Source organism: Eschrichtius robustus, chromosome 5 (assembly GCF_028021215.1).
Source record: "Eschrichtius robustus isolate mEscRob2 chromosome 5, mEscRob2.pri, whole genome shotgun sequence".
Taxonomy (NCBI): domain Eukaryota; kingdom Metazoa; phylum Chordata; class Mammalia; order Artiodactyla; family Eschrichtiidae; genus Eschrichtius; species Eschrichtius robustus.
In genome coordinates this window covers 61,719,812-61,744,471 of record NC_090828.1, presented here as the reverse complement: position 1 = coordinate 61,744,471, position 24,660 = coordinate 61,719,812, and the positions used below count along the sequence as shown (strand labels likewise).

General features: G+C 35.9%; 1 protein-coding gene across 1 annotated transcript in view; it reads right to left on the bottom strand.

Moving 5' to 3' along the window:
* Nucleotides 1-24,660, bottom strand: part of METTL8 (methyltransferase 8, tRNA N3-cytidine) — a 79,990-nt gene that overhangs the window by 16,230 nt on the left and 39,100 nt on the right. The window contains exons 4-5 of the mRNA XM_068543922.1: nt 9,647-9,738; nt 252-622 (exon numbers count right to left, since the gene is read on the bottom strand). Coding sequence (XP_068400023.1) covers nt 252-622; nt 9,647-9,738 — 463 coding nt within the window. The remainder of the gene's footprint in view (nt 1-251; nt 623-9,646; nt 9,739-24,660) is intronic.

The window sequence follows — 24,660 nt, the reverse complement described above, 5'->3', positions numbered from 1 at the left end:
AAAACTTTATTGGTATTTAAAATGTCCTTCAAGTTAGAAATTAAAGTAGACAAATTAAAAAAAATTTAAATCACAAACTTAAAACCTGACTAATTAAAGATATGAGTCCCTTAAATAATTTTTATGCACAAAAGTATATGAACACTTATTTAATAGTTAGATTTGATCATTTTCCCCCCTAAAAAATCTGGATCATTATTAAAGTAGTATGGAATGTACATTAAAAAATTTTTGCCCCTGCAGTACCATACCTCTAGGATTCTGAAAGTGGCGTTGCTACCAGGAAACAATTCAGTCTTCAGAGGTCCTTTTCTGTGTTCTTTGGAGTCTAGGTTGGAAAAATCAGATCCTGCTTTGTTTTGACCATCTGATGAGCCAGAACTTTCTCTATAATGATTTTTTTCTTCAGGCATAGTAGGGCAGTGCATTCTTGAGAAACAATTTGCAGCATGAACTTTTACATGATTCCATGATAATTCTTTTACCTTCTCTTCAGTTTTTTGACCAACTGGAAGAATTTCAGGAAATTCCCTCAACAGCCAATTACGATCTTTGAAAAACTTATTCTTATGAATCTTATAAAATGTGTCCCAATATTTACTAGCTTCACTCTCATACTTCACTAAAATAAAGAGAAGAAAAAAGATTTATTTTACTATGAATTATATTTATCATTAGTTACTATTTTAATAACGAAATATATTTAATAATTAAATACTGTTAAATATATTACATATACTATTCATTTATAACAATTATATTTACTATTGAATAACTTTAATATTATAATAATTTTTATTTATCTGACTTTTTTTTACCTTTTAAAGGTTAAAACTACAGAGTATTAATCCTCACAAAATGTGTCAACGTGTGGGGTATTTGGGCTTACCCTGGTAAGTCTGCTTCTGTCTCAATAGTTTAGCCAATAAATTTTTGTGAGGAATATAATCATTGCACACTGCTTTCTACAGTCTAATCTTGAAATCTTAATGATCACATTTTTATCAATAACCTGTAAGGCTCTTTATTATCTTAGAGAAATGATACCTCATTTTTTTATGTCTCTGTAAATGCAGTTTCAACATGACAAATGTCTGTGCAAACTGGTAATCAAACAGGAAATTGTGGAATAATAAATGACATAATCTTAGAGCTAGAACGGTCCATTGAAATAATCTACTCCAACCCCCTTGTTTCACGTTTGAAGAAAGGACACACAGAGAAATGAACCCACTTGTCCGGGTCCTGGAGCCCTGTCACAGCAGAAGCAGGACCGTATGTTCTGACTCCTGGGGTCTAGGGGCCATCCCGTAACTCCATTCTTCACCCACCTCCAGAGGCACCTCTTCTTATTGACATCTCCTAATATGAAGCCTTAAAGAGAATTTCTGATGCAATTTAAAAAGAGATATGCATTTTGTGATGTCATCCCTTCGATTACCCTGGGTCCCAGCATCAGGGTTAGGTCAACAGTCTCAGACCTTCAGGCAATTCTTAGCTTTCTGCCTCTTTCTATCTGCAGCTTAAATTAGTATAATCATTAATTCACTCACTTTCTCACTCACTCACACAAGAAACATTTCTTGGATACTATTACATACCAGACCTAATCCCTGGGTTAGGAATTACTTTCACCCAGTGTAGACATGTGACATTTCTAAAGTGCCTTCAAAAAAATTTAAAAACCTTCCATTAATATAGAATAATTTTCAAGACTTAATGTTAGGTGAGAAAGCAAAATGTAGAACAGTAAGTATATGATGCAACTATTTATTAGAAACAAAAGAAGAAAAAAATTCATGTGTGTACATACACAGAAAAACAGTCATGTATGTATATACACATATTTACTGCTATATGGGCAGAATACTTCTGGAAGGATAATCACATAATTAGTAGTACTGGTTGCCTCTAAAGAGTGGAACTGAGTGGCTGGGGACCAGAGTTTGAGGAAGAATTCTCATTTGAATTTTGATCCATGCGAAATTACAATCTATTCCAAAAATAAACTAAAACTAAAAAGAACAGACTCATTTCTTTGAGAATTTTAAAGAAGCCCTTACCCTCAGAACAAGCAGTTGCCTATAGTCAGGTTTGTCTCTGTTACAGAACCCTGTCCTGAAGCCCTTATATTTTTTCTTTTCTTTCCACTTTTATCTTTATGGCCTTGTACCATGGATCTCCACCCATCTGGCCACAAGACTTCCTTCCCATCAGGGCTGAATTGTATCTGGCAGCAGGACTGCTAGAAAGACAGAAACTCCCATCTGTATTTAAGGTCTGAGAAATGAAAGTAGATCTCTGTAACAAAAGAATTATGTGATGTTGAAGTCCAAAACATGCTCTCATCTGCACTAATGGGAGGAAGCCTATTTATCACTAATCTAAAAATGCTGTATATCTTTAAAATAGTTCTATCTCTACTTTTAAAAATTGGAGTGTACCTGATATACTGTGTAAGAAAACAAAACAACATTCCAAAAATCAGACTCAGGAGGAATTAGGAAACCGTCAAATTTCCCCAGGGTCTTCTCGCACCTTCTCTTCTTCCTTTTATCTTAAGAACTCTCTTTGTAACTCACTCTATGTTGGTAAAAGATTTTTCTGCTTAATAAAAAGTGACCCACCTAAGAAGACCTATATTTAGTCAAATCTCTAGCATTTGAGTTTCCAATACCAAGTTACTTGTGAAGTGAGTTTGAACCTAACTATAAGTAACTAGAATGTAATATAAGTGATTAATTTGTGGGAATATCCCCCTCGGAATTAATTGGCAGGGGAAGAGATAGACAGCAGGGGAGTAACTTGAAAGAAAAGATGTTCATAGCAGTGCTATTTATAATAAGACAAAGTAGAAATAACTCAAACAGCCAGCAACATAGGAATGACCAAGCAAACCATGCATGTCAAAACAGAGTAATCTTATGTAGCAATTAAAATTTAAAGGATAAAAATATTAAGAGAAAATATTCACACAGAATGGTCTATACACTGACTGCAACTCTAAAATTTATTTTATATTCATTTATAACCATCAGATGGAAATTTGGAGTGATGGTAATAATTTAACGATTATTAGGTAGTTCTTTCTTTTGCAAAGTTTTATCTACATCTTACATGAAGATAAAGAATCTTGGTTGAATTCTTCATTCTACTTGCCCAAAGAGTTTCCTCATTTGATGAGGGGTTGAATTAGAGCAGCGGCCCCCAACCTTTTTGGCACCAGGGACCAGTTTCGTGGAAGACAATTTTTCCACGGAGGTCGGGGGGTGGGGGGAGGGATGGTTCAGGAGGTAATGCGAGCGATGGGGAATGATGGGGAGCAACAGATGAAGCTTCGCTCGCTCACCTGCTGCTCACCTCCTGCTGTGCGGCCTGGTTCCTAACAGGCCACGGGCCGGACCCCCGAATTAGAGTATCTCTATGTGTAAGCTCTAAAAAGTCTATGTACTTTCCTATTAAATCCCATGAATTTATGAAGAACATTAAACATTCAGTTTTACAAACTGCAAAATCTTGGATCAGATTGCTGTCATAAATATGAGCCTGTACTACTGTTTAATTTCTACAGTTTATAAAGAAAATGAATCCGCAGTGAGGTGACTAGAATCTGCTTCAGGTACCAAATATACCAAGCACCTAAATTCAACCCTAGCTTATCCAATCTTTAAAAAGGATCTGAGTACTATTAAAAGATGATGGTCAAGGTCTGCTAATATATACGCTTTCAAGCCTCTTTCAAGTATTTCCCACTCAGGAATTAGGAGGAAAAAACCAAACATCACATAAATCATTGTACCAATAACAGCAGCACAATAGTACATACTACGTGTTTGTGCCAGGCACTATGTCACATGTTACTTGGATTTTTTTTCCCATTTAATCCTAATAATACCTCTCAGATAGACATGTTCTTCCGATTTACAGATAAAGAAGTTCAAGGTCAGAGGGGATAAAAAAATTTGCCCAAGGTCACCCAGCAGAGCCAGGACATGAACCAATTCTATCAGACTTTATGCTCTTAACCATTATACTATACTGCCTTCCTAACACAAAATCAAGATTAACCCCCTCCAAAATATCTCTGAAAATAATGTTTATCTGATTTTGTACTTTCCTCTCATTATGAAGCATCAAGCTGAAATTAAAACCTCAGTATGACTTATAATCAGTATAACCAAATAGTAAAAATAATGCTGATTGGAGTGAACCTACATAAAGACAGATCAGAAAAACAGACTTAATTAAACCCCATTTGAATTATATAAAAAATAAACTATGCAAGATTGTATGATGAAATTATGATGAGCAACAGGAACATAAAATGCTCTATGAGAATGGATGGGTTTGTGGGACAGCAACAAAACAGAAACAAAACAGGATAGGCTGGGATAAAGGCTAATGAGCTGGAACTTTTTTTTTTTTTGCTTTTTAAAGTTGTGCTTTTAGCAGTACCTTCAATCAATGCTGGCAACTCCACAGTTCCCAGTAATGTATAACAGCTTCTGAGACCCCACGGAAGCTCAATCAAACTCATAATTATGGCTATGAGACAAGGTAAACACCTCCAGCATATAATTTAATTTCCTGAACTGCAAGAGTATCTGTGATAACAGGGGAATTGGAAGAGCAACTTTTCTGACCATGAGTGAAAAATTTAGTTTAATCTTGCTGTTCACTCAACTCAAGTTCAGGCCAATAATGATAAAAGAATATAGTGTAGAGAAATCTGCCCTGTCTTCATCTTGTCCAACTGATTTTCTAAACAGGTATATTAATGATCAATTTTTCTTGGAGGAGAAAATTTTCCCTTTACTCTCCAAGGTTGCCAATTCAGAGCTAATTGCTCTCTGCCAACAGCTGTAAAAGGGATGTAGTGATCTGTTTAACCACAGCCAGATGAAGCAACTTTTCAATTATTCATTTATTAAATTCAATACTGCTGAGGGGAAGAAGGACTATGACACACTAACCATACTTAAATATTCAGAATTCACCCTGAATCACACTGAATATAACTAAGAAATTGAATTAAACCATGTCTATGTATCTGACATATATGATATGATTAATATGAATTATGAAAATTTATTCTAAGTTGCAATGTAACAAAAGGCAATTTAAAGCTATTTTTGCACAGCAATTACACAAACACCTGAGCTCTCAAAGTTGGAAATTTCCACGTCACTGATAAAGTTAATTGTCTAATAAAAGAAAACTCTTAAAGTTATGAAATTTAAAGTATACTTCTAAGAGCAGTGTATGAAATTACCAACCAAAGCTGACCTACAAACAAGTACCCTAAATTTATCAGCACACAAAACTTTTAGCTACTCTATTTTTTTTTCTCACATAGGACACTCTCAAGTGGTAAGGTATTCACAAAGGAAGGTATAGTGGAATTCTCTTACTATTTTCCTTGACATAGATAACTCATCCTAGGTAGATAGTTATTTACAAGGGTATTTTAAAGTAAAAACAGCAGCTGCATTTGTTATTAACTTTAAAAAACCCATTACATTTGCTAAATTACCAGCTGAAATATAACACACTGGAGATGTTTTTAGGAAATTATAATCATGTTAACTCAAAAACTGCCAAATGTATCTTTCTCATTTCTCTGAATTAACCTGCTTTAAAAAGAAATCTGAGCTATTATAAAATTTAAAATAAATTACCAAAAGGAAATGTGGAATTAAAACTCATCAATCTGGGCATCTAATTGAAAGAAATATTGCTAATGAGAGCCTGGATGCTTTACATGTTAATCACAGGAATGAATATGTCAACCATTGTACAGCAAAAGACTGTCTTATTTGTGATGGATAAGTTCTTATTTTCAGAATTGTGAGGGTGTTTCCGGACTTCAGTTCTCACCAAAGACTGAGACAATAGGTGACAAATGGGAAATGGGAGTGACAGGAGAGACTGACACACAGAGACCAAAAGAAACTTGCCAGAGAGTTGGCCAGCATGGGAGAACAACCAGTATTTCCTCCCAGTGGCATTAAAATAAGTAAGATAAAATCAGTAGACAGTGCTCATGCCGTATACTATTCTGCAAATGGAATACTTTATGATGGGAGAAAACTGGCTCTTTCAAAGACTTAGGACCCTCCTGGATAAGACGAGATGGTGATTAACAGGGGCAGTGGGAGAAGAACCGGGTCACAGCTTCCTTTGGGTTTTCACAACGTTTGGGAATACAGCTTTTAAACGGATCTATTCACCTTGACCCATATTCATCAGAGACATTAGATTTCCAATTAGAAGCCTCACCTAGGCTTCTGCAGACTAGCAGGTCGATGATCCCTGGTGGAGACTGGACTGGGTGTCTGGGTAGGTATTTACTCTCACTGTAATGTCCCGTCACTCAACACAGTTCCTCAGGACAGAAGTTTTCTTTCTTTGCCATGCTCAACTGCTGCTCTGTGCAACCTTGCTTAAGTGTGATGTAAGGGTCATCCTCATTGGGTGTGTTCCTCTCCTTGTAGCAGTTCTCTGACATGCGTGAAGTCCACTGCACTGAGTGGGGGGGTGGGGGGAGGTAGGAAGGGAGGACGCAGAGGGGTCCCAGCGGAAGCCTTCATCACTTTGAGTCATTTTAAAATGAACTCTTTCGTTTTGTGTCTCCACGGCAGCCAGAAAACTTGCTCAGAAACAGACTGCACATGCTAATAAGCAAACCAAATGCTTCAAAGCAGTACCATCAGCCCTCTCCAGCCTGCTTTTCCCGCTTCTATAGAGAGAGGCCAGTCACCACCTTTCTATTTCAGTCACATTACGGTTCTGTGGGAACTGTCATTTTCCTTTACTGTGGTTTCCAAGGCCTGAAAATAACCTTCTCATTAGCTTCACTCAAGTTCATTGTTAACATAAATAGGCCAAAATAGGCAGCCACGTACAGAGCCCTTTAAGGGAACATTATCAGCACTGCTCATCTATTTATGTTCTAAACAGAAATACTCAAAAGAGCATGAATAAAAAAAAAAAAATCCTTGGTTTTTCATATTCTCAGGAAATATACTGTGGATCATTTTTAACTTCCTGGAAAAGAATTAAGATGACTGATATCTTTTAATTCTGTTCAGGCTTGACTCTCTCTGTCACATCCAGGTGGCCGCTAGCAGAAGCTTGAGTAATGTGGAAAATATGTCTGTGCAGCTGCTGGCAAAGAAGCAGAATTATACTTCCTCAGAAACAGTGTGACGGAGTTCCTGCAAAGGAATGCAGTGCGGGCTGATCTGGGAGCAGAACTGCCACCGGTATGCACTCTCAAATCCAGCCCCAGCGCTCCCTGGCCACATCCCACTCTGGGACTGCATGGCTGGTGCTCATAAAAATAGAATGGTTCTCCTGTGGACCAGGTGCTCTTCTTTCTTGTCTATCCTCCAGGACATATTCATGCTTACAGTAAGGAAGGAAAACTAGCTCTGAGGGATAACAAATGATGCCAGAGCATAAGACAGGGCCACACTGCCCCCTTCACTGGCAAAGGGCAGCTCATGAGGGCTGTCTCATTAGCTCAAGTTTCAACAGCTACCTTTGCTTCAAACCTTAGCCTCAAGTGTGGACTAAAGTCACCAGAACAATAGTTAACTACCAGTGGGATTAGTGCTTTTCACTACGCTTGGCTTGCACAGAGGAATGCAAACATCTTTCTCTGGGGAGTTTCAGGACAGCTGATCAATCTGGAAACAAAATTCTATCTCAGGGGTTGGCAAACTTTTTCTGTAAAGGGCCAGACAGTAAGTAGTCTGTGTGGGCTACCTAAGGTCCCTGTTGCAACTACTCAACTCTGTAGATATAGCTCAAAAGCAGCCATGGACAATGTTAACAAATGAGTATGTGTTCCAATAAATCTTTATTTATAAAAATAGGCAGTGGGCTGGATTTGGCCCCTGGCCATAGTTTACTGCCTTTCATTCTATCTAACAGGTACACTGACAGTGCTACATGAGTGATTGAGAAATGATGATGACCAGAACCAAGTTGTTCTGGCAAAACTAACCTATGGTATTAGAAGCCAGAATAGTGGTTGCTGTTTGTAGAGCCTTAGGGGTTTGGGAAAGTAATTGGGACAGAGCATGAGGAAGTTTCTGGGTTACTGGTAATATTCTGTTTCTTAAAGTGGGTATTGGGAAAATTCACTGAGTTTTATGAAAACTTATTTATGAATTGTGTTAATTTCTATGGGTATCTGGTACTTCAATAAGCTGTTTTTGTTTTTTTTAAAGAAAAAAAAATCAACCTGTTTTAAAGGAGAAATCATTTAAGAAAAAAAGGTAGGAAAATCCTCTCTAGAGAGTGTAAGTGTTGGGCCAACTGCCTGTCGGTTCCCAGGTATGCATTGAGAAGGACAGAGGCCAAATTTTTTTTTAGTGTGCTTTTTAAAAGAAAATTTGTGGTAAAAAACACATAACATTTACCATCTTAACCATTTTTAAGTGAAGAGCCCAGTAGTGTTAAGTATATTTACATTGTTGTGAAACAGATGTCCAGAACTTTTTCATCCTGCAAATCTGAAACCCTATACCCATTAAAAAACAGCTCTGTGTTTCTCCCCGCTCCCCTCAGCCCTTGCTAACCACCATTCTAATTTCTGTTTCTATGAATCTGACTACTTTAGGTACCTCATATAAGTGGAATCATAAAGTATTTGTCTTTTTGTGACTGGCTTATTTCATTAAACATAATGTCCTCAAGGTTCATCCAGATGATAGCATGTGACAGGGATTCCATTTCTTTTTATGGCTGAATAATATTCCATATGAAGAGACCACATTTTGTTTATCAATTTATCTGTTGGACATTTGGGTTGCTTCTACCTTGTGCTATGGTGAATTGTGTTGCTATGAAAATGGGTGTGCAAATATTTCTTCAAGACCCTTTCAATTCTTTTGGCTATATATCCAGAGATGGGACTGCTAGATGATATGGTAGTTCCATTTTTAATTTTTGGAGGAACGTCCATACTGTTTTCAGTAGAGGTTGTACCATTTTGTAATTACTCTAACAGTGCATATAAGGGTTTCATTTCTACGCATCTTCACCCACACTTGTTATTTTCTGGTTTTGTAATTGTAGCATAGGCCAATACTTTAGAAGCCATTTTTGAAGGTTGGCAAGGCCTTACCTAAATTAAACTCTAAATATCAAAGGCCTCCAAGAAAAGTACCTCAAATCCTTATTGAAACTTTATGTTCAATAAAAGACCAGAAACATTTTGATATGACTTTACCTTCTTTGCTCAAAGTTTTTTAATCTGTTGAATATTCCTAGCAGGTCAAGTGCACAACAGCATACTAAAAGATGCATAACCAAAGGAAAATTTTTAAATTATGTTTTCATATCTTGTTTGAAATGCCACCCTTATGTATCTCCCAGAGAAAGCAATAATATGACTATCGAAAGAGATTATACTTATAGGGTGAATACATAATTTATTTCTTTAACTTTGGTTCCACTACACTGGAATAACTGGGAATTCTCCCAAAGGAACAAGTAGATTAGCAAAGGTAGAAGCTAAGAACTCTCTAAAGTAGTGGCACGATTAGGAGGAAAAGAGACTGAGGTGTGAACTGAATCAGTGGAAGGGCAAACAGGAAAGCCAGGCTCCAGAAGATACAACATGTAGTTGCTTTACCTTGTTCTTCCAGAAGGACTCGCACAGCTGAGTTTTCCTCTACTTTTTTTCTGGCTGCTTCTTCTTCTTCTTTTGACCACTGCATGTGATCCCTTTCAAAAAATGAAGATTATAAAACATGCTTTATAACTGAAGAAGGCAGAAAAAGAGTGACAAGGGATAACTCTTTCATTCTAGCTTAGTCAAAGGCAAATGACACAAACAAATTCCAAGGCCAATGAATACGTTTTGTGTCAGATGTTCCTTGTGACAGTGCCGGTGCAACCCGGGAGCGCCTACAGTTCTTCTAACTCTGGGTGTGTTGCAAGCCCCAGCCACCTTCTGGAGATAACTGCTTAAGTGGTGTCCCAGGAGCACCATGGTGCATGTTTATCTGGGTGCTGGTATGGTTTGCTGTGTTTCATTCTAAGGCTAAATTTATTTGCTTTTCTGTTAATTTATGAACAGGGAATTCTTTAATAGTTATTTCATACTCCTTTTGTACTATTCTTATTAGCTGCCTTAATTTCTGTATATGGATTCATTTATGTTTAAATGATAGACTACTTGATATAGCGTATAAGAAGGTCATCTTTCTAAGATCTGGCACTTTCTATAAGTATTTTCAGTTTCAGAATTTACTCTATGTGAAAGAATATTATTTCCTGCCACCAAAATATCTTTCTTGGAATAGAAGCAACATCTTTATAGAAAAAAGGTGATTTTTGTTTTGTTTTGTTTTTATAAAGACTATGTTTCTTTTTTTGCAATAGGTAAGACTATAAGTAGGTGATGTAGTTTCCTGGAATAAACCATTTTTCTTAACAATAAAGAAATCACACACCCAAAATTCAAGTCTGTTGCAGTAGTCTAGGAGTAATGAGTCCCAGCGCTAAGGTGGTGGCAATGGGAAACAGAAAGGCAGAGTAGAGGGAGAGACACTGAAAGAAAACTATAGTTATAACCTGGAGATTAACTAGATATTGAAGGGAGAAGAATGAGAGTCAGGAATGATTCCAAGGTATTAAAACTGAGTACTGATGAAAGTGGGGGCAACACTGACAGAATAAGGAGTTGCTTTGGGTGGAATGATGATAAGCTCGGTACTATTTTAAGTCATGTTTATGCAATCAGATATGAGAGGGTATATTCCAGTGACCTGGTTATAAATACACCACTGAAAGGTGAGAAATTACATTTAAGAAGGATCAAAACTGGTATAGTGAAGTTCCCAGGAAAAGTATATGATAATGTAAAAATCAGAGTTTCACAGATGAAAATTTAACCACTGTTATTTCAAATAAAACCCAATCATTTACAACCCAAATAATCACTAAACAGCTTTATCACTTGCTTTAATGAATGAGATTAGAACAAATTTTTGCTTTGACTTAATATATGTGAGCAATCACATACATAACTTGGAGCTGATAACTACATTTTATATTCTGTACCTATAAATATATAGAGAATATTATTATATGACAGTTATGACGTTAAAGGCAATAAATCACTTATTGAAAAAATAGTATTACTAAGGCTGGGCACAAGTTTCTCATCTATGAATTTCTAAAAAATATAAGAAGGAAAATAGAACAGTCCATTTCCCTGTAAAAAAATCAAGCTCTGAGACAAAGAGAGCGTATATGGTTTTCAGCCTTACGCATTTGTTTTAAACTGTTAGTTTAACTTGCTTCTTTCTGAGTATTTAATAGATTTAGTTATTTCTTAAATTGCTCTAACTTCCTTACACTGTTTTTTATGTTGCTTCATTTTCTTAACTGCTAGGTGAGGGGGATATTATACCCTTAGCCCCAAGAGAACAGACTTTCCACTATATAGTTACAGAATCCCCATAGAAACCTATAAAATGTTTCTACTGTATTTATGGGGACTTCCTCCAGACCAGCTGCTTTATGGAGGTTCTTATATTAGAAGAGTCTGATTCATGTATACCCAAACCCAACAGACAGCAATAATAATCATTCAGGTTTATAAGTAACAAATACAATTACAATAGAATTTAAGCATAGAGACAACTAACAAACAAACTGAAAGTAATCAGGTATTTAACAACCACCACCACTACCACCACCACCACTACTGAAGGAAGAAAATGGTTCATACTGTTTGACTTGCAAATTATACTCTGGGAATTTATTGTAACGAAGCCACTAAAAAAAACCCAGAGAAGTTCTGTACAGAGAAGTATCTGTACAACAGTATTTACTGGAATACCAAATATAATAGCAAAAAACTGGAAACAACCTTAGTGATAGGATAATGGAAAAAGTATGGTAACTCAAAGGAATATTATACAGACATTTAAAATGATAGATATGAAGTTTATGCAACAACATGGAAAAGTATATATGAAATAGCATGAGGTTAAAACAACAGATCCCCAAACTGTACATGTATTATAATCACAACTATATAAAGTAATATGCACACTGGGTGAAATAAAAACAATTATAGTAGAATAGTGGAATTAAGAGTAACTGCCTTAAAATTTCCTTAATATTGTAAAGCTGCTTCAACTAGAGATAATCTTTTTAAAAACCATATTTATAAAAAAACTATACTGCATGTTTAAGACATATAACAATGGTCATTAAAACTTTATGTTATCCTTCTTGGGGGAAAACCCAGCAATCTTTATAATCAAAAAGAATATATGTTTTCTTAAAAAAAGAGAATTGAGAAGAAAATATAAAATATGCTGAATATTTTTCCTGAAAACTTGAATTTGAGAAAAAGAAATCTTAAAAATAAAAGATAGGATTTTTAGTAAGAAATTTTCACACCAAGGCTAGTAGAATTAAGTCGTAATTTTGGAGTGGCCATGAGTCCTATGACTTCAGTTCATATGTGTGCATGTGTGTGTGTGATTTCATATTCCTTCTACATGTATAGTGCAACTGAATGATGATTCCTTACTTTAGCTTTCAGTTGATGGCAATAACAGTCTAAATAATCATGCATTTGGTTTGGTTTGGAAAGTTAAAACACACACACTCTCTCCCCAATCATTTAGCTTGGGTACTAATGTTTTTGAGGTTCCTACTTATAGAAAACTGCTGAATGTGGTGTCACTTCCTATTATAATTTTTAACAATCAGATATAAACCAAAGTACCCAGTGTAAGCTATGCAGATAAAATGTTTTTCTGTCCTGGTCATTTACTGTGTATGAAAAAGTGTCATTATAGAACAAAATTTAAAGACAAATTTAACAAATGTATTAGGTGCCTAGTGAATTAAAAATAAAATATTGTTAGGTAAAAGGAAGAAATAAAGTTTATTAGTTTCACCTTAAAACTATTTCAGTAATCTTTAATTCCATAACAAAGTCATTTTATTACATAGTTACAATTATATTAATAGAAAAATTTAAAAAGAAAAAGTCTTACCTTTCGTTTAAATATCCTAATCAATTAACAGTTCTTAATTTTTCAAGTTCTCTTCCTGTATTTATGGATACACACACACACACAAAAACACTCTTCTACATAGCTACAAAATCTTCATAATTATGGCTTAAAACTGCTGTATAGGACTTGTGATTTGCGCCATGACAGAGTACCTAGAAATAGGCTTATCCTTCTGCTATAAACAATAATAAAACTGAATAAAATAGTATATAAAGCAATTGCTTTTAGGCACTGCACTACACTTCAGACAGCACAGGACTGTGATCCTTAAAAGAAGAGAAACACAAAAGGTCAGCTCCCACATTTACCCTGGCTTTCTGTCTGGGACATGTTCTAGACTATGGTGCAGAGTTAGAGCCCAAGCAGAGCCTGGCTGACTCACTGAGTGGCAGTTTTGTGAGTTGAGAAGGCAGAAATCAAGATTCAGAGCTGCTGAGATGGTGAGACTTTGTGCAGCAGAATACTGAACAAGAGGGGGTTGGACAAAGGGGAGGGCCCCTGAAGTCTGCATAGGCAGTGCAGTGCAGTGCAGTGCAGTGCAGTGCTTGGAGATACTGGAGTTCTGGCTAAGCCAGAGTGGAGAGACCTCTCTGAACACTTCAGGTATTCAGTTAAGACCCCAGAAATGCCATGCTATAGGAATAAGAACCACGCTAGATTCAGAAAATATCAAAATAATTTCACCTGAACAGCACCTAAAATTAAATCTGACTTGACCAAGAAGATTTGGCAATAATTTAACCACTTGCCGGAAAAATAACTCAACATCTTTAAAGGAAGACAGCATAATCCAGATTTCACATAAGATATCACCCATAATGTCCACCATATAATCAAAACTTTTAGCATGTGAAGGAGGAGGATAACATATTACCCTTCAGTAAATATATTTTTAATATTCTATGGGACAAAATGGGAGGTATGCAAAAAGCTGCACACTGAAGTCTGATGACTGACTTGTAGAAAAGTACTTGTATGATTGTTTGCATTGTGAACTAAATTATATGCTTTTTTCATGGAATGCTATTTTTACTTGAAAGAGCAACTGTAGACAAACTATAACTATTCAGACTTGACTATTCGGCATCTTAAAAGTAAACAAAATGAGCCTATCACTTTAAGAAAAGAAAAAGTATTTGCTGTCAAAGATAAATTTTGTGCTTTCAAGCAAAAATTAGGATTTTGGAAAGGTTGTGTCCACCACCATGAGTTTGATAGCTCCCAATACTTAAGAGATTTTTCCTGATGGGAATAATGGTGTATTAACAAATGTGATTTTTGAATATTGTATAATGAAATGTGTCATCTGAATCTACATAAAACAGGGAACTAAACTTTCCAAATTATCCATACATGATGTCATAAAATGATGCACAGGTAAAAAAAAAAATTCAAAATATAAGGTGTGGGCTTACCTGGTGGCAAAGTGGTTAAGAATCTGCCTGCCAGTTCAGGGGGCACAGGTTTGAGCCCTGGTCCGGGAAGATCCCACATGCCGCGGAGCAACTAAGTCCGTGCACCACAACTACTGAGCCTGCGCCCTAGAGCCCATGAGCTACAACTACTGCAGCCCGCGCGCCTAGAGCCCATGCTCCACAACAAGAGAAGCCACAGCAATGAGAAGCCCGCACACCGCAACGGAGAGTAGTCCCCACTCACCGCAACTAGAGAAAGCCAGCGCACAGCAACGAAGACCCAACGCAGCCAAAAATAAATAAATAAAATAAATAAATTTATTAAAAAAAAAAGTATAAGGTGTAACAATGGATTATAATATAGCACAATACCAAAAGTTCATTGATATGGTTTCATATTCCATATTGCAACTAAGAAACTGCTGCTGCTGAGATTTAATGTAGTATCAAGAAAAATATGGGGGGGCTTCCCTGGTGGCACAGTGGTTAAGAATCCACCTGCCAATGCAGGAGACACAGGTTCGGGCCCTGGTCTGGGAAGATCCTACATGCCGCGGAGCAACTAAGTCCGTGTGCCACAACTACTGAGCCTGCGCTCTAGAGCCTGTGAGCCACAACTAGTGAAGCAAGCCCGTGCGCCTAGAGCCCGTGCTCTGCAACAAGAGAAGCCACCACAATTAGACCCCCGCGCACCACAATGAAGAGTAGCCCCTGCTTGCCGCAATTAGAGAAAGCCCGCGTGCAGCAACAAAGACCCAACACAGCCAAAAATAAATAAATAAATAAATATTTTTAAAAAAGGAAAGAAAAATATGGGGAATTCCCCAGTGGTCCAGGTCCAGTGGTTAGGACTCCTGCGCTTTCACTGCCGAGGGCCAGGGTTCAACCCCAGGTCAGGGAACTAAGATCCCACAAGATGTGGGGCACAGCCAAAAAAAAAAAAAAAAGAAAAATATCTAAAATTATCTTAAGACGCTATTATAAAACTCCTCTCTTTTACAAGTACATATCTGTGTGAGGCCAAATTTCCTTCATATAATTCAACCTAAACAACATTACACAAAAGATTAAATGAAGAAGCACATATGAGAATCCAGCTTTTTCCATTAAGCCAGACATTAAAGAGACAAACATTTAAAACAATGCACTCCTTGCACTATATTTTTTGGGAGCAAATAGATATTTTCATGAAAATATGTAATTTATGTTAACATGTAATGAGTTTATTATTGTTGTTTTAAAATGAATTAATATTTTAATGTTCAGTTTCAATCTCTAATATGGAACATATCAATAGATATAATCCACATAAACAAAAGGTCTTTGGGGTCCCCAATGATTTAACAGTGTACAGGGGTCCTAAGACCAAAATGTTTGAAACTATTGCTCTAAAATAACATACAAAAAATAATCGAAAGATGTATAGCCAAAAAGCCAGTAGGGAAAAATAAAAGAACAGATGAGACAAAAAATAAACAGAAATATAACCAGATTGTATTAACTTACAATGCTACCAGGATAGGGTGTTATCTTAAATTTCTCTCTCTTTTTCTTTCTTTTCTGGTGTTATTTTAAGTAGCTCTAAAAAGGTACCAAATTGTTTTGATTTGTATTTCTTTTACTGTTGTATATTTTCCCATATGTTCACAGGTACTTCCTTCTGGGTCAATCTTTTATGTCTGTTGCCTATTTATCCATATAAAAAGAGGTTTTCATGCTTCTCTAACAATATAACAAATATTCAAATGTTAACCTTGATGTATGGCAGTGGAAAATAATTTATATTATCTATGTCTCTTAGTTTTTGTATTAGTAAAATAAATGTAATAGTTCTCAAAACAGTGTACAATTAAGACTACATACTTTGAAATTATAATTATCCTATTTCATCAAATCTAAGACACCATTATTTTCTGTACCAGTTAAGAAAGAAAAAAACACTTCCAATTACAATTGGAAGAAATTGTAAAATATAGTTGTTATAGGTAAATCAGAGAATAAGAAAGAAAAAAACACTTCCAATTACAATTGGAAGAAATTGTAAAATATAGTTGTTATAGGTAAATCAGAGAATAATTGAACTAACTTCAATTAAATCTTTTCTACTATTGACACTAATTTATATTTCTGAGTCCTGGCTTTCCACTTATCTTTTTTGGCCATAATAAATATTTCAGTTGATTATTTTTATTAGTAAATCAGTTTCTTACTTAGGAATGAATGACTTACAAAAGACACACAGAAAGAACCAATGCCTTCCCACTTCTGCATACAAGGGAATAGAGGTCACAGCTGCTGGAAAAAAAAACAATATTTACTTCTCTCATTAGACATTTATTGACAACCTATATATATTAGGCACTGGGCTGTGAACTGGGGACACGAAAATGAAGAAGATTTGGTAGAACTCAAAACTGTTAGGAAGATGAGGAGTTGTAATTGATTATTAAAGAACAAAGACTTTATCAGATAGACAGTAAGATGGGAATATGTACATGGGGGGCATTCTTTTAAAAAAATCAAAATTCAAATAATACTAGTGCTTATAAAATACGAAGTTTCATCTCTACCCTACTTCTTATCCCCATGTCCATCCCTGAGAGAAACACTGTTATCAGTACGATGTGGACCTTTCCAGACATTTCTCTGTGTTTATAAAAACAAAGATATGTATATACTGTAGCACACGTATAGAAATTCCTTAATAAAAACGAGGCCATACTAGAGATACTTTTCTGCAACTTGCTCTTTTTGTTTAATGACATACCATAGCCATCTCTTGATATCAATACACATGGATCTCTCTTATTTTTATTAACTGCTACATTGTTTTCCAATGTATGGATGTAACCATATTTTTTAATGGCTTTATTGAGGTATAACTGACATACAGCATATATTTAAAGTATATGATTCGATACATTTTGACAAATGTAATATGCATGAAAACATCACCACAGCCAAGTTAATGAATATATCCATCACTCTCAAGTTTTCTTGTGCACCTTTGTGATCCCTCCCTTCCACCCCTCCCCTTCTCGCCACACCCCGCTCCTGCTTCACTAACAACCACTGATCTGTTGTCGGCCTCTATAGATTAGTTTGCATTTTCTAGTACAGTAAAAGTAAAGTACATACTCTTTATTTCTAGCTTCTTTCACTCAGCATAATTATTTTGAAATTCATTCATGTTGTTGTGTGTATCAATAGTTTCATTCCTTTTTTTTTTTTTTTAGTTTTTTTTTTTTTTTTAACATCCTTATTGAAGTATAATTCCCTTACAATGGTGTGTTAGCTTCTGCTTTATAACAAAGTGAATCAGTTATACATATACAATATGTTCCCATTTCTCTTCCCTCTTGCATCTCCCTCCCTCCTACCCTCCCCATCCCACCCCTCTAGGTGGTCACAAAGCACCGAGCTGATCTCCCTGTGCTATGCGGCTGCTTCCCACTAGTTATCTATTTTACATTTGGTAGTGTATATATGTCCATGACACTCTCTTACCCTGTCACATCTCACCCCACCCCCTCCCCATATCCTCAAGTCCATTCTCTAGTAGGTCTGTGTCTTTATTCCCGTCTTGCCCCTAGGTTCTTCATGGCCTTTTTTTTTTTTTCCTTAGATTCCGTATATATGTGTTAGCATACTGTATTTGTTTTTCTCTTTCTGACTTACTTCACTCTGTATGACAGACTCTAACTCCATCCACCTCATTACAAATACCTCCATTTCATTTCTTTTTATGGCTGAGTAATATTCCATTGTATATATGTGCCACATCTTCTTTATCCATTCATCTGTCGATGGACATTTAGGTTGCTTCCATGTCATGGCTATTGTAAATAGAGCTGCAATGAACATTTTGGTACATGACTCTTTTTGACCTATGGTTTTCTCAGGGTATATGCCCAGTATTGGGATTGCTGGGTCGTATGGTAGTTCTATTTGTAGTTTTTTCAGGAACCTCCATACCGTTCTCCATAGTGGCTGTATCAATTTACATTCCCACCAACAGTGCAAGAGTGTTCCCTTTCCTCCACACCCTCTCCAGCATTTATTGTTTCTAGATTTTTTGATGATGGCCATTCTGACCGGTGTGAGATGATATCTCATTGTAGTTTTGATTTGCATTTCTCTAATGATTAATGATGTTGAGCATTCTTTCATGTGTCTGTAGGCCATCTGTATATCTTCTTTGGAGAAATGTCTATTTAGGTCTTCTGCCCATTTTTGGATTGGGTTGTTCATTCCTTTTTTTTATTAGTAGTACTATTCATTATATAGATATACCACAATTTGTTTATCCATTTACTTGTTGATGGACATTTGGATTGTTTCCAAATTTGGCTACTACAAATAAAGCTGCTATGAACAATCATGTAAAAGTATTTGTATGCTTTCTTTTCTCTTGGATAAATATCTAGGAATGGAATGGCTGAATCATATAGAGGTTGTATGTTTAACTTTTTAAGAAACTGCCAAGCTGTTTTCCAAAGTGGTTACACCATTTATATTCCCACCAGCAGTGTATGAAAATTCCAGTTCCTCTACATCTTCACCAACAGTATTGGTACAGTATTTTGAATTTTAGCTGTTCTAATAAATGCGTAGTAGTATTTCATTGTGACTTTAATTTGCACTTCCCTAATGACTACTGATGTTTGAGCATCTTTTCATATGCTTGTTATCTGTGTATCTTCTTAGGTGAAGTGTCTGTTCAAAATTTTGCCCATTTTTATTGTTTGTTTATTGAATTTTGAGAGCTTTTTATATAGTCTGATTTTATTCTGTCTTTTATCAGTCATAAAAATAAACAAACTATTGATATATGCAACAACATGCATAAATCTAAAAATAATGATCCTTAGTAAAAGTGGCCAGAAAAAAAAGAGAGTATATATTGTGATTCCCTTTACATAAAATATTGGAAAATGCAAACTAATCCATAGTGCATGCTATGTTCTTTCTCCCCTCCTTCCTTCTTTCCTCTCTGGTTTGTTGGCAGACAAATTCTCTTGACACCAAACCTTACTCAGGTTTATCTTTCTCTGTAAGCTTAGTTTGAAGGCTGGGTATTATGTATCCTCTGCACTTTTCTGTAATCTGAGGGTGTCAGAGGTGGGGGAGAAGGGGGAACTCCACTGGGTAGTTGGCAGCCTTTACTTTATGAGGGTCTGGGTCTGCTTTTTTTTTTTTTTTTTTTTTTGAGATTTATTAAGTCCTATCTATGCTAGGTTTCACTTACCTAGTTAGGATGTGTCCTATTCCTAAGGGGGTTTCCCTTGGGCTTTGGATAGTTTCCTCAATTCAGCATGGAACTCTGGGAAATGGTGAGCCCCATGATTTTCCCTGCTCTACTAAGACCTCAAATTCTTCTGTGATAGGTAAGAACATTTATTTTCAAGGGCTCTTTCTCAACCTTTGCTAGGGCTGCCTAATCAGTATTAGTAATGACTTGTCAGCTGACCTTTCCCTAGTACTGCTTCTGAGGGATAAAGATAGTGTTAGGAGCCACTCTGAGCCACACACGAATCTACAGTTTCTTTCCTTGGTCACTAACTGTCTATGTACGAACAGTATGAACTCTTGTAGTTGCTGTTGGTATAGTTTTTGCTTGCTTTTACTACTTCTTATTCATTTTGTTGGAGGAGGAATACTTTGTTTTTCAGATTCATCCCATCTTCTTTACCTGGAGGACTCAGGCTTCTTAGTGAAACAGACTAGAGCTCCTTTAGAGCAGTGATCATCTGCTGTTCGTCTCCTGAGTACTGCTCTGAACCTAGCCCAGTGATGGGTACATGTCAATAAAACAAAAGTGCTGAGGAAAAAAGGTATCATTTCATGTTCTATAATGGTTAACTCTAGGTGTCCTGAACAACAGAGCCTGATTAATTCTCCTAAAATAATTCTTTTGTCACACCATTTACCCGGTTTCAAAATGTGAAACCTCTCTTCCCAGTGGGCTGGTCTATTTGCTTGCTTTTGTACACGAAATCTACCTCATGTACAATGCAGATCTTTGCTCATGCTCATGTCTAGAACAAAAGGGTTTTCACTATTTAAATCCTCCTCATCCTTCAGAGCCCAGGTTAAATCCTACCTACTCTATGAAATCTTATTGACTTTCTTACATCCCCATCTCAAAAATCTCTTCCTATTCTGAAGACTATTCCTATGGTCTTCACTGTCTTCACTGTATGACCCTGCACAGTCCTCTATACTGTTTATTTATTCATTGGTATATATCTCAACTCTCCATCTTATAATAATAACAAGAATGATGCCTTTTAGGGAGCTTACTACTACTAAATGTTTTACATATTTATTTCCTTTAATACTCACAACACCTCATGAAAAAAACTTGCTCAAATTCCTACAGCTGGAAAGGGGTAGAGTCAGGGCTTAAATTCAGATTTTTTGGGTTCTGAAGCCCATGTTTAGCTATGATATTTTTAAAATTTATTTTTTATTTATTTAATTTTATTTTTAATAGCTACGATATTAACTCTCAGTCCAGCTGTAAATTTCAAGTAGACATGAACTGGATCTCCTATTTCTCTACATTGATTCACTTATTCAAACAAACTTATTGGGTGCCTAAAATATAGAGAATATAGCAATGAAACAGATATAAGCTAAGCTCTTCTCTGAAGAGTCATACAATCTAATAACGAAGATAAAACAGATACATAAGTAACTAAAGTACATGTTAGGAAATGGTAATAATAATAATAATACAGTTAATTCTTATGTGTTGCTTATTTATCATGTATATACAATTTATATTATAATATATATATATTAATTCAATCCTTACAACAACTCTGTGAGGTTAATATTACTATTATTATCCCATTTTAGAGATGAGGAAACTGAGGCACAGAGAGATTAAGTAACTTCCTAAAGTTAGACATGTAGACTGCCTCTTTTAACATCTAGATTGACTCTCATGACAACTTATTGTACAAAGAAAATTCAGACTATATAGTAAGAAAGAATTCTTGATACCTGAACTCTATTGGCATGCTGGAAACAGTCAATTATTTAAATGGGTTATGTAATAGAAAGTCATGTTACAGGATATAGGTCTTACCTTGGATCTACAGAGAATCACTTAGCTCAGTGCTTTTAAACTAAAGGTCATGACACTTTTAGTGAGTCATGAAATCAATTTAGTTAGCCTATCTACATTTAAAAAGAGAAATAAACAAAAATGGAGCAGAAAAGAACAAATGGAAACTATGAGTGCATGTCTTACATGGTAAAACTGCATAGGAAACTTCTGTTCCTGTTTCATATATGTGCATGTGTTATACAAACAGGTACTGTTCCATGATGTAAACTGTTCTCCTTACTGTGGGTCATGCCAAAAAGCTTGAAAGCTGCTGGCCTAGCTGATTTAGTTGTATGATAATACAGGTGCTTACTGCTTCCTTATAAATTTCAGGGATCCCCTGAAAAGTTCCTATACACTTAAACCAGGAACAGCGTGGAATAAGGAATGATTTTTCCAAGTAACTGTGTAATTTGCTCAATACAGACAGATGTCTGGGCCATGTCTCACAAGCACTCTGAATATAGTTTCATGTCAGTGCCCCCCAAATTGATAAATGTACTAAGTATAACTAAAAGACTATAAGTGGAATACAAAATGATTTAGTCACTGTGGAAAAGTTTGGCGGTTCCGCAAAAAGTTAAATATAAAATTACCACATGACCCCACAGTTCCATTCCTAGGTGACTCAAACAACTACATGTACACACATGTTCACAGCAGCTCTGTTCACAAGAGCCAGAAGGTGGAAATAGCTTAAATGTCCATCAGTGAATGAGTGGATAAACCAACTGTGGTATATACACACAATGGAATACTATTCTGTCATAAAAAGGAATCAAGTACCGATACATGCTACAATATGGATGGATCTCCAAGACTTTATGCTAAGGGAAAGAAGCCAGACACAGACGATCACATATTGTATAATCTCATTTATACGAAATATGCAGAAGAGGTAATTCTCTAGAGATGAAACACAGATTGGTGGTTGCCAGGGGCTGGGAACTGTAGCATGAGTATAAGAGGCCTAATGGATAAGGGATTTTACTTTAGAGTGATGGAAATGTTTTGGAACTAGATAGAGATGCTGGTTTCACAAAATCGTGAATGTAATTAATGCCACTGAACTGTTCACCTAAAATGGTTAATTTTATGTTATGTGAAATTCACTTAACTAAACTATTAAGAATTAAGAGCCTATAGGCAGATGTAAATACTAGTAATATCCAGAATCTGGAGGGCAAATATTACTCAGGATATAGAAACTGAAGAAAAAGGGTATTTTTATTTTTTCTCAAAAGATTTTTAACAAGAGGTTCATATATAGAGTAAATAGTTCTTATTAACTAAACTAGAGGCTAAAGGGAAAAATGAACTGTACACAATTCTGATCGACATCTCTGAGAGAAAATTGACATGTACTTGTTAAGAAACTTCTTAAAAAATCAAAATTCAGCATGAGGAGACATTATTCTTAAATATAAAGGAGGAAATAAGGAAGGAAGTGAGAACTTTTAGACAAAACTTTGGACTTGAAGTAAGGAGAAAGTAAACCAGTCTTCTGGTTTTCAGTTTAATTTACTCATCTTCTCTTCAAGCAAAAAAATGGGGGGAACTGGGGTGGAGGACGTGGGGAGGTGATGTGAAGCAACTACTTTCCTCTTCCCTTGGAGAAAATTATTATTTTTTTATTATTACAGTATGTATCTGCCTTTGGAGAGAGTTCACTAGAGGTATCCTGCACAAGCAGGGTAACTTCTTTGGGGGTATGCTATGGAGGAGGATGGCTGTAGAGACCAGATCAAGGTTTTTCAAACTCTGGTCAGCTGAACCCTAAAAGTCCTCTAGGCCGCTAGAGGGAGGGAGGGGTGGGAGAGGAAAAGGGAAGTGGAGCTGTCGATGCCCCAAGCCTCTATGACCACTTCACTTCACTCAGAGTAGGTTTGTTTTTACCTTTTAAATATTGGGATTCTATGTTAAGCCTTCACTTGGAAAAAAAATTCTGCTAAAGTTTGAAACCATTGGACTGCATCAAGGATTCCTAAACCTGGTAGCTCAACAGAATCACTAAAAGAACTTTTTCAAATTAGAAATTCCTGGGCCATACCTCAAGGGATTCTTGTGCAGCAGCCCTAAGCTAGCCCACAGTGTTTGAGAGGCACTGAAGCAGATGACCCTTGCTTCCCTGAGAGCCTATGACAAAACAGAACTTAAATGGCCAGGCAGGAATCTTGGGCAAAAAGGCTAGTAACAGCAAATGGAAAAAGAGATGTAGACAACTAAATCACTAGAGTCTACTGACAAAAAACAAAACAAAACAAAACAAAAAACCTGGCAAACGAGGAGCTTGCCTAGGACCAGAAGTTCCTCTGGAGATTTAACTGACAATTATCTCACAGCCTATTATAACTGTCCAAATTGCTGGTGATAGTCAAAATGGTTTAACTTAGCAACTGTCCAAGAAAGTATAATGTCGGCCACACATGTAATTTAAAATTTTCTCGTAGCCATGATAAAAAAAGTGAAAAGAAAGGAAATTAATTTTAATAATATACTGTAATTCAATATATCCAAAATAATATCATTTTAACATTTATTGAATAATTAAGTACAAAAATTATTAATGATATACTTTACCTTTTACTTGTATTAAGTCTTCAAAATGTTACAGCACATCTCACACTTCAGACTAACCAGGTTTCAAGTGCTCAAAAACCATATGTGGGTAGTGGCCACCATATTGTATAGTGCAGGACTAATTAATAAAAAGTCAATCTATTTCCTTTTAAAATTGATATTCTATTGCAATATAAACACAGAAAGTCCATGAATTACTTTCCCAGCCCTAGAGGTCCTGCTCCCAGTGCTAGTCAGATCACAATCTTGTCTGCAGATATTATACCCCACCTCACATCTTCAGCCCTGACTGCTTCCTAGCAGTGGAGTCTATGTTCTGGACATTTTTCTCAGGATGTCCCTCTCTCAAAACCTATTCAAAATATCTAAAATTAAATGCACCATCTTTATTCCAAAATAAAAAATCAATTTACCTCTTATTTTGTCAAATTCCTATATCTGTTATGAGCACTCATATACAAGTCTTTATGTGGACATATGTTTTCATTTA